Source organism: Cynara cardunculus (assembly GCF_001531365.2).
Source record: "Cynara cardunculus var. scolymus isolate 2C chromosome LG 11, CcrdV1, whole genome shotgun sequence".
In the NCBI taxonomy this organism is placed as follows: domain Eukaryota; kingdom Viridiplantae; phylum Streptophyta; class Magnoliopsida; order Asterales; family Asteraceae; genus Cynara; species Cynara cardunculus.
This window is the reverse complement of record NC_037538.1, coordinates 18,507,015-18,517,890: the sequence shown is the minus strand read 5'-3', so window position 1 is coordinate 18,517,890 and position 10,876 is coordinate 18,507,015. Positions and strand designations below refer to the sequence as shown.

The 10,876-nt window shown below is 37.0% G+C and overlaps 1 protein-coding gene across 1 annotated transcript in view; it reads right to left on the bottom strand.

Annotated features, from left to right (window-relative positions):
• Positions 1-373: 373 nt before the first annotated feature.
• The window catches only part of LOC112521375 (ABC transporter B family member 11-like), an 11,971-nt gene continuing 1,468 nt past the window's right edge, over positions 374-10,876 (bottom strand). Inside the window, exons 3-13 of the mRNA XM_025130201.1 lie at positions 10,412-10,466; positions 10,147-10,322; positions 9,578-9,799; positions 9,147-9,385; positions 7,422-7,947; positions 6,783-7,056; positions 5,668-6,476; positions 4,763-5,029; positions 4,054-4,317; positions 1,644-1,937; positions 374-832 (exon numbers count right to left, since the gene is read on the bottom strand). Of these exons, the coding sequence (XP_024985969.1) occupies positions 479-832; positions 1,644-1,937; positions 4,054-4,317; positions 4,763-5,029; positions 5,668-6,476; positions 6,783-7,056; positions 7,422-7,947; positions 9,147-9,385; positions 9,578-9,799; positions 10,147-10,322; positions 10,412-10,466 (3,480 nt within the window). The 3' untranslated portion in view covers positions 374-478. The remainder of the gene's footprint in view (positions 833-1,643; positions 1,938-4,053; positions 4,318-4,762; positions 5,030-5,667; positions 6,477-6,782; positions 7,057-7,421; positions 7,948-9,146; positions 9,386-9,577; positions 9,800-10,146; positions 10,323-10,411; positions 10,467-10,876) is intronic.

The following is a 10,876-nucleotide window of genomic DNA, read 5'->3' as shown; positions in this document are numbered from 1 at the left end:
CAATCCAAACAACGTTGATAGTAGAGGCTAATACAGTGATTATTCATGTTATATGATCATTGATTTGTTGCACTATTTCTAACATATATATTCCCTAAGCTATAAACCCTAATTTTAAAAAAACCCTCTCTCTTTCCCCATTTAGAAGTTTTATGGATGAATCCAACTGACATCTTTCCTCTAAGCTTCTAAGTAGATTGCAAAAATGTGTTATGAATCATGTCAACTTGGGAGGAATTACCTTTTAAATTTGCATTCACTATTAGAAAACAATTGGAAAAAATCCCTCACAGATCAGCAAGGGAATGTCCAAAAACAGATTCGCGAGGGATCAACAAAGGAATGACCATGAAAATAGTTACACATTTTAAGTTTTAACCATACTCATACTAGCTCTCCATTGATGGCCTTTGAGTGTTTATTCAAACAACAATCTACAGTTTAAATGGAAAAGGAAGCTTGAATGACAAGTGTAAGATCAGTTGGAAGCATTAGTATGTAATGCAACTAAAGATGCATAGATGCCGTCTTTCATATTAATCAATTTCTCATGCTTCCCTTTCTCTGCAATCATTCCATTTTTTACGACCACAATAACATCTGCCCCCCGAATCGTGGATAGCCTGTGAGCCACCACCACTGTCGTTTGCTGTAAAATAACTCGGTCAAGTGCATCTTGTACGACTTTCTCAGATTCGGCATCGAGGGCACTAGTGGCCTCGTCTAGTAACAATATCTTTGGAGCCTTTATGATCGCTCTTGCTATAGCCACTCGCTGTTTTTGCCCTCCAGACAATTGGATCCCTCTTTCCCCCACGGTTGTATCATACCCCTAAAATCACATACAAATATTTTAGATTGCGTTTTAAAGGTTTAGGTCAACAAAATCGGGTTTATAGCTAGAGAGCCAAAATTGTTTAAGAAACGCTTACCTTACCGGATAAATGAAGCAAGGACCAAGAATCTTACTCAGTAAGAGCGTAGACAAGGACCAAGTACTTTACCCGGTAAGTGAGGGGCTCTTACCACGGTTAGTGTGTAACGGGTAAATTGTTGCATGCAATACGGTTTTGGTGGACTAAAATCTTAACCGGTGAGTAAGTAATAATGTTGAATTTTTTCGATAAACACTTGCCCGTTAAACGTTTGGTAAATGGTCCCTAAGTGTCCTAATAAGCTTTATTGACTTAAGTATATAAGACCAAGACCAAACAATTGTACGCCTATATAAAACTGTTACAATAAGTTTATAGAACGTTTTTTGATATCTTAACAAGGTTTTTAACGACAATTTAGAAATAGAATGTCATATTAATTGGTTTATATGACATTATATGGAAAAATGTCTTATAAACACAAGTGTTTTATACAAAGATGTGTTCATAGGACATTCTCTAAAGTGTCATATAAAAACTAATACGATAATTTATTTTAAAAGTGTCTTAAAAACTTGTTAAGACGTTTAAAAACGTCATATAAACTTATAAAAGCACTTCTACATAGGATCCACACAATTATTTAGTCCTATAAACTTAAGTCTTATAAAGCGACACTTGAACATGTAAAAGATTGTAAGCCATTTTTGTAAGTCTATACTGGTTGATCATATCTTTGGGCATGAGAAGGAAGTTGACGATATATACCTGGTGTAGGGCGCTAACGAATTTATGGGCGTTTGCTAGTTCTGCTGCTGCCAAGACTTCTGCTTCGGTCGCATTACCCTCCTTTCCATACGCAATATTGGCACGAATTGTGTCATTAAACAAAACGGGCTCTTGGCTCACTAGACCCATCTGTTGCCTTAACCACTTCACGTTTAGCTTTTGGATATCAAATCCGTCAAGCGTTATCCGACCGAAATCAACATCATAGAACCTTTGCAGAAGAGAAACCACAGTTGATTTTCCACTTCCACTTTCTCCAACAAGAGCTATAGTCTTGATGATCAAATATCAAAGACATTAGCTTCTATGTAAAACTTTGCTCCAAAATAGGAAATTTTGCACTACAACAAAACTAGGTTTTTAGGACCGTCATAATTGCTAAGTGTCATAGACCATTTTTTTATATTAACCTGAATATCCAACCCGCTATGCGAGCCGACTAATCCCAGGGCGACCACCTTTGCAAATAGCCCGGAATCACTGCATTTGAACCTCTGTGGCCACAAAGGAAATTTTTATTCCTCTTTGGATTTGAACTTGGCACCTCCTGGTACTTTTGACATTTGGAGTTAAGCTCAAACCAATCAGGCACCACCCTTGTAGTTAAGTGTCATAGACCATTTGTACTCGGTATACGTTGGAACCCTCTTCTCCTCCTAAGTGCTCTTTTGGAGAGTAAATCCAAGTGTTCCACATATTCTTACATAGCATAGAGCCAAGACCTACCACTCTCCAGATTTGACACTATGGGGCAATCTACACTCATCTAGCCCCCTATCCGCCTTGCCCCCTTTCGAGGGACAATCCGTGCCCTTCTAGCCTCCGTTCGAGGGACGTGCTAGACTCTTGCATCCGCTAGACTTAGACCATTTCTTCACAATATATGTCGAAACCTCCCTTGTCACCTATAAGGCTCTTTTGAAAAATAAATCTAGGGTTTCCGCATATTCTCACACTTTATAGGAGGACTATGCAAAATAGTTGCAATAAGTTTATAAGAAGCTTTTGGACATCTTAACAAGTTTGTATGACTTTTTTAAAATAAAGTGTCGTATTAACTTTTTTATAGGACACTTCAGATAAGCATCCTATAATTTTATAAGATATCTTTTCAGACAATTTCATATATAAAAGAATTGATAAAAATGTCTTAATAATAAGTTGAGTTGTGTTGTGTTGATAACATATGACCATGTACAGGTGCCAATTAAACTTCATTAACTAAACCCTATACTCCATTTTGCATTTCGTTTGCCTTCTTCTTGTTCTTCCATAAAATTAGAAACTAGACCTAATGAATATCATTCAACATATGCTAAGGGGCCGTTTGCTAAACGTTTACTTGGTAAGTGTTTACCGGATAAATTCCTATCGGATGAACATGACAAGGGCCAAGAATCTTACCGAGTAAGAGCAATGAGAAGGATGGAGAGTCTTATCCGGTAAGTGAAGATGACGACTCTTACCCAGGTAACTGCTTACCCGGTAAATTGTTGCATTCGATACATTTTGATGTACTAAAATCTTACGCATTAAAGTAAATTATATTGTTGACTCTTATAGGTAAGCGCCTTCTGGGTAAACATTCTGGGTAAGCATTTAAACAACCCCTAAGCAAGAATATCATCACTTTTAATAATTCTCGAGTTTTCCTTTTAATCTCAAATTAATCTTACTGTAAACTTTAACAACTATGACAATTTGGTGGTATATATGCTTAAGTACATATTACACCGAATCGTTGGTGGGCTACTCAGTCTCCCTCAGGAGGTCAAAGGTTCAAACCTCATGAAAGGTAAGGAGCCACGACTGTTTTCAAGGTGTGGCTTATGACGACAAATTTGTGTGTGTATATATATAAATAAAATTATACAGGTTTGGGTTCCGGTGAAAATAAGAGTTATAATGAGAATGTGAGAACAAAACTTTCATATACCTTCATTAACCTATTTTTATGATCATGGTATAAACTTTAAAAATTCATATGAAAGTGATTAAATGTACGTAAAAGTTCATTAAAGTGACAAAGTGAAAATAAATGTGAAGATAAAGGTAGATGAATACAGATGAAGGTAATGAAGGAAGTTGAAGGAAAATGAAGTTAGATTAAAAAGTCAACTCATCCAAAGGCTCATAATATTTTCTACCAGTATTCTACCGTAACTGTTATTCCCACATAGATCCACATCTAATTATACACACACATGTTTTCTACCATTACATGATTATGTGGCGTCAAATCGTGCATCAAACCATGGCATGCCACATGATTATGTGGTGTCAAAGACGAGCCTTGAGCCACGGCGGCTGCCACGATACGCCTTTTAGAACACTGATTCCGATACAAAAGATATAGAAAATGGCACAAGTAAAAAGGCTATGTAAGTACCTTGCCAGAAGGAATGGTCAAGCAAAAGTCCCTGAAGATTTCAATGTCGGGTCTAGACGGATACTTAAAATTGACATGATTAAACTCGATATCACCCTTCACGTTTTGTAACGTAGTTCCAGACTCGTCCGTATAGTCTATTTTCGATTTCTGGTCAAGAAGACCAAAAACCGAAGCAGTAGCGGTCTTGGCTTTTCCAGAATCCGGAACAAACGATCCTGATTGAGAAACACCCATGGCTGCCATACTCAACCCCAAGAATACCTTCAAAATATTATGAAAAAGAGATGGGAATCACTATATATAACCTTGTAAAATAAGCACTATAACAAAATCAGACATCAAAACTGTTCTAACAGTGCTATGACTGAAGTTTATAAGACCAAACAATTGTCTCTCTTGTGTAAAAGAACTATCACGATAAGTTCATAGGACACTTTAATTTTGGGCGTCTTAACAAGTTTTTTAGGACACTATAAATTGTCTTATAAAAAGATGTGATATTATTTGAGAAAGTGTCCTCTGTCATAGGATACTGTTCCAAAGTGTCTTATAAAACCGCTATTAAGACACTTTACTTTAAAAGTGTTCTAAAAACGTCATTTTGAACTTATTGTAATCCTTTTACATGGGACGTCACATAATTGTTTGGTTCTATAAAACTTAAAATCCTATAAAGCAGTGAAGTGAGCTCGTGCGGCCTACCTACCTGGAAAACTTTAGGGAACGTAGTCTTGCCGGCTGCGACAAAACGAGCTCCAACATAGAAGCTGGTTGCATATACTACAAATAATAAAAACATGGACAACCCGAAACCAAAACCGCTAACCAGACCTTGTTGGATTCCGGCTCTTCGGGGGCTTTCACATTTCTTTTCATATAGCTTCATGACCTTCTCTTCAGCACAAAATGAAGCCACTGTTCTAATGCTTCCTACTGCATCACTTGCAACTTGACTTGCATCTTCATATAGTTTCTACAAAAGCCAATACAAAAACATCATCTCAATCGTTCTTATTTCAATTTTCATCATATTTTTATATGAAAATATATATGTGGAACCCCATTAAATTACTCTCCAAAAAACCCTTGAGGAAAGAAGGGAGGTTACAACATATATTGAGGAGAAATGGTCCAAGTCTAGCTGATATACGACTCTAACATGCCCCCACCAACAAAGGCTACACAACTACAAAATGCATTGCGAGAGTGTTGAATCCCTGTAGCGGTATACCTTGACTATGTGGAATCCCATTAGATTACTCTCCAAAAGAGCCATTGAGGAGAGAAGGAAAGGTCCAACATATGTTGAAGAGAAATGGTCCACGTCTAACTGATGTGAGACTCTAACACGCCCCATCCAACGAAGGCTACACAGCCACAAAATGTCTTAAGAGTTTCGAGAAGGGGCTAGACAACCATAGATTGCTCAGAGCGTCGAGTCTCTGGCTTTGATATCATGTGAGAATATATAGAACCCTATTAGATTACTCTCCAAAATATCCCTTAAGCAGAAAATGGAAGTTCCAGCATATATTAAAGAGAAATGGTATAAATCTAGCCGATATGGGACTGTAACAATTACAAATAACAAAAACGAAACAAGTAGCTCACCTTTGTATCAGCACTGAATCCACTAATGAATCTCAACTGAAGATATCCATTAAGTCCTATCAATGGCAACATTACTAGAATTATAAGAGCCAACTGCCAGTTTCCCAAAAACGCGATAAGCAAACCGGCAACGGCTGTGGCCGTGTTCTGAACAAGTAAAGAAACTGTATCCCCTACCAAACCTCTTACAGAAGCTGCATCTGCAGACAACTTTGCCCCAATCAAACCACTTGCATTTTCAGCCTTGTCAAACCAACTTATCTCCATCTGAACCACTTTCTGAAAACATCTTAATCGTATTCTTCGTATCAACTTACACCCGGCTACGCCAAAAAAGTATGTCCTTAATGGCGTTGCTATTAAACTTGCGAAACCAAGTACAAGAAGCATCAATGCCCAGAAGTCTGATTCCTTTCGTAGCTCGTCAGCGGGCTTAAAGAATATCTTTATGATGTTTGAAAGAAGATACCCAAATATAGGTAAAATTGCACCATTAACTACAGCAGCTATAGAACCTAGTAATATAACCAGGATTTCTGGCTTGTTTAGATAAGCCAATCGAAGAAGTGAGACATCTGAAGATGTGTGAGAATCTGGTTGATTTTGATCAGGTTTCAATTCCTCAAAATAACTACTGACCGCGGTTGAAACTGAATGGCGATTACTGTTACCAACATTAGATGATTCTCGACTTGCAGCGGTCACAGTGATATCGGCTTCTTGTTTTTCTGAGTCTTTGTTAAGCTCTTGTAATCGTATAAGCTGGGAGTATGCACCTTCAGGATCTTGTAACAGCTCAGAGTGTGAACCTGCAGGTTGATTCAAACTACCATCACTATAACAAAAGCAGCCTTACAGTACGACAAACATGTCTAAATGTCGTAATAGACTTCTTTATAGGACTTAAGCTTATAGGACCTAAATGCTTAAATATGTCTAAATGTCCAAATATGTCCAAAGTTCCTATAAACTTAAGTCCTATAAAGAAGTTTATTAGGATCAAACAATTGTGTCTCGTAATCTCAATTGTTACAAAGTAGTTTATTAGGATACTCGAACATTTTTAACGTCATATAAACCTGATTTTGTTGTAACGGTTAAAGAAAGAAAAGGACCTTTCTCTACAATCTTCCCATGATGAATAACTGCGATTAGATCAGAATTTTGAATAGTGGTCAAGCGATGGGCTACAATGACCGTTGTTCGGTTAACCATAATTCTATCGAGTGCTTCTTGAACGACCCTCTCGGATTCTGCATCAAGAGCGCTCGTAGCTTCATCGAGTAGTAAAATCCTTGGGTCTTTCAAGATTGCTCTGGCTATTGCAATTCTCTGTTTTTGTCCTCCAGACATATGAGTTCCATGGTCACCCACCATTGTATCTAGTCCCTAGATAGATGCATTTCAACAAAATGAGTTTACACTACAAAAAAATTGGATTTATAGGATGTCAGATATATCTAAATATCCTAATAGACTTAAGTTTATAGGACCAAACGATTGGACATCCTATATAAAGTGTTACAATAAGTTGATAAGACTCTTTTGGCGTCATAACAGGTTTTTTAGGACACTTGATTTTGAAATAAAGTGTTCCATTAGATTTTTATATGAACTTTTGAGGAATATCGTATGAACACATTTTCTTATAAGACACTTGTTTTTATAAGCGTTTTTTTCAAATAATGTCGTATAAATACTAATAAGACACTTTATTTAAAAAATGTCCTAAACAACTAGCAAGGACGCTGAACCTGGGGGAATTTGTCGATGAATTTGGTAGCGTTGGCGAGCCCAGCAGCCGCTTTGATTTCATGGAGTGTTGCATCATCCTTCCCGTAAGCGATATTATCTCTAATAGTCGAAGTGAACAAAACCGGTTCTTGACTAACAAGACCGATCTTGCCTCTAAGCCATCTCAGGTGGTATTCTTTGATATTTATGTCATCAATAACAACTTCACCTTTTTGAGGATCATAAAATCTTTGTAGCAGGCTGATTACCGTCGATTTCCCACTTCCACTTTGACCAACTAAAGCCGCGGTTGTGCCACTTGGTATGGCGAGCGAAAACCCGTTAAAGATTTTCTCCTGGGGTCTAGCTGGATAGCTAAAAGTGATATCCCGTAGTTCGATATCACCATGAATGTCTTCTAGTTTCCGACCACGGGTGTCATAAGGATCGATCTCTGACTTTCTATCGATTACTTGGAACAATTTAAAACCTGCAACTCTTCCGGAGGCGAATGCACTCAAGCATGGTGAAGCCTGGCCTAAAGAACTGATCAAGAAAACAGTTTTGAGAATTACTAAAAATATCATTCCAAAAGCTGGTAGCTATGAGCTTACGACTGTTAAGAACAGTCACTACAACAAAATTGGGTTTATAGGACACCAAAAATGTCCAAGTGTCCTGATGTTTATCTTTATAGGACTTAAGTTTATGGTACCAAATATAAATTGTAATATCTAAAAGTGTTATAATAAGATTTTTATAAGACCCTTTTGGACGTCATAATAAGCTTCTCAGATGTAAAAAACATAAATTATCGTATTAGTTATTTTACAGGACACTTTTGAAAAGTTTCATATGAACACATTTTTTTAACAAGACACTTGTTTTATAAGATACTTCTTCAAATCGTGTCATATAAAAGATTAATCCAACGTTTTATTTCAAAATTGTACTAAAAACTTGTAAAACCGTGTAAAAATGTTCTATAAACTTGTTGCAACATTTTTACACTGCTGTTCTCGAGATCTGCAAGGAAAGAAAAGAAACGGAAGGGAAGGAAAAAAAATAAAGGAAAAGAAAGAAATTTGTGTTCTTGAAAGGAAGGAAATTGAAGGAAATAAAATAAATTTTCATGTTTTTGAGCAGGAGAGAAAGGAAAGGAAAAATGTCATTTTACAAATATAACCTTATTTATTTTATAATGGAATGTAATTGATGGGTAAAACTGTAATTTTATAAATATTATCAATTTTTATAAATTCTAATCTTTTCTTTCCTTCCCTTCCCTCTCACATTTGGGAGGAAAGTTTTGGAGGGAAAATCAACATGATTTTCAAGTTGATTTTCCTCCTTTCCTTTCCCATCCACTCGAGAACACAAGATTTCCCCCCTACTTTCCTTCCCTTTCCCTTCATTTCCTTCATAAAAGAACTCGATAACACAACGTTAGAAGGACTGCTTTATTTCTTGGTTCTACAAACTCAAGTCCTATAAAGTAATCTATTAGAACAATTAGACATTTTTGGCGTCATATATATATATATATATATATATATACCAAATTTTGTTGTAGTGAAGAAGGCCGGTACCGGGTAACTAAACACTTATTGCCTCTTATCGAGTAAGAGACGCTGATGATGGTCTTTACTAACAATCTTACTTTGCCATTTTTCTAACTGAGAATCTTACACCATTGCCTGGTAAGTGCTTACCGGGTAAGATACATTATTTTAAAGATAACTTACAAGGAGCTTATCAAGACAGCAATCATCACATTTATAACTTGTCCTCCACTGTATCCTTTTTCTATAATCAATCTGCCACCAAACCAAATGGCCAAAGAGTAGCAACAGAATACACACATCATAAATATACCAGACCCAATTCCAGCAACAAGACCCTCTTGCACCCCAGCCCTGTAAGCATTCCTAAGAGACTTCTCATACTTTGCAATGGCTTCTTTCTCCCCTGTGAATGATGCAACCTGTATGTAACAAGAAACCATGAATCTAAATCTGTTGTCTAATTGTCTGAATCAAACTAAAATACGGACGTTAGGAGTTGTGGGGTCCACACTCGTATAGAAACTCGAGATTGCAGGGTCTCAATGTATGTCAAAACTATAAAAGGAATTTCTATTCCTAAAACATGAAGGGAGGGTGTTGAGAATTCTCACAGTTCTGATAGAGCTAATTGTTTGTTCAACTACAGAAGCACCAGCAGAATAAGCCGCTTGGCCTCTCGACATTAGCTTTGTCATTACGACAGTCATAAAGGCAGCCGATATCACAAGAAGAGGAATTGAAGATAATAAAACAAGGGCAAGAAGCCATCCCTCTGAAAAAGCAATCACAAACCCTCCAAAGAAAGTTGAAGTCAATTGTATGAATTTTCCAACCTGAAAGTTATAAGACTCGAAAGCATTACATCTCAACTAACCCTTACTAACGATTATCATTACGAAAAGTCAGCTTCATAGGTGTTCTAATACACTGCTTTATGAAACTTAGATTTATAGGATCAAACAATTGTACAAAAGTGTCCTAAAACACTTGTTAAGACCCTCGGAAGCATCAACACTTTTGCATAGGATGCACCCCATTATTTGATCCTATAACATGAAAGTCCTATAAAGCAATCTATTAAGACAATTACACATTTTTAGTTGACTATAAACCCGATTTTGTTGTAGTGTAATTACTATATATATGGTTGTGTAGTATGATTGCATGAAATATATACTACCTTTTCTCCCATTGCATCCTGAATAATAACCGTATCACCAGACATTCGTTCAACAATTTCTCCCGTCTTACCTTCTTGATCAAAAAATCCCACATCTTGCCTCAGTATCGTTTTCAAGTATAAACTTCGGATCCGTGCAGCCTGCCTCTCACCCGTCACCATCCAGCATACCACCTCTACAAGTAACAGATACGGGTTCTTTGTAATATTTACACATATAAAACGTACTTTAGTTATCAATTAAGCAAGTCGTTAATAAGCTTACGAGCAAAGGCTGCAACACCAGCCCCCAGAGCCAAGTAGACATATTTGAGAGATACCTGAACATAACAATTAATCTCACATTTACAGTATAATTAACTTCCACTTGATTCTTATACAAAAAATGAGCACTTTATACTGTCAGAATGTATGAAACCCCATCAGATTACTCTCCAAAAAATGGGTACTATATACTGTGAGAATGTATGAAACCCCATCAGATTACTCTCCAAAAAAAAGGCCCTTAAGGAGAGAGAAGGGGGTTTCAACATATATAGATTAGGGGTGTTCGCGGTCCAGTTTGGGCGGTTTAACCCCTCAAACCACAAACCAAACCGTAATGGCGGTTTATAAAATTTTCAAACCGAGCGGTTTGACATTAAGTGCCCAGACCGGTCAAACCAGACCAAGTAAAAGCGGTCTGGTCTGACCGGTTTAGGCGGTTTGGGCCTTTAATGGACTTTATATT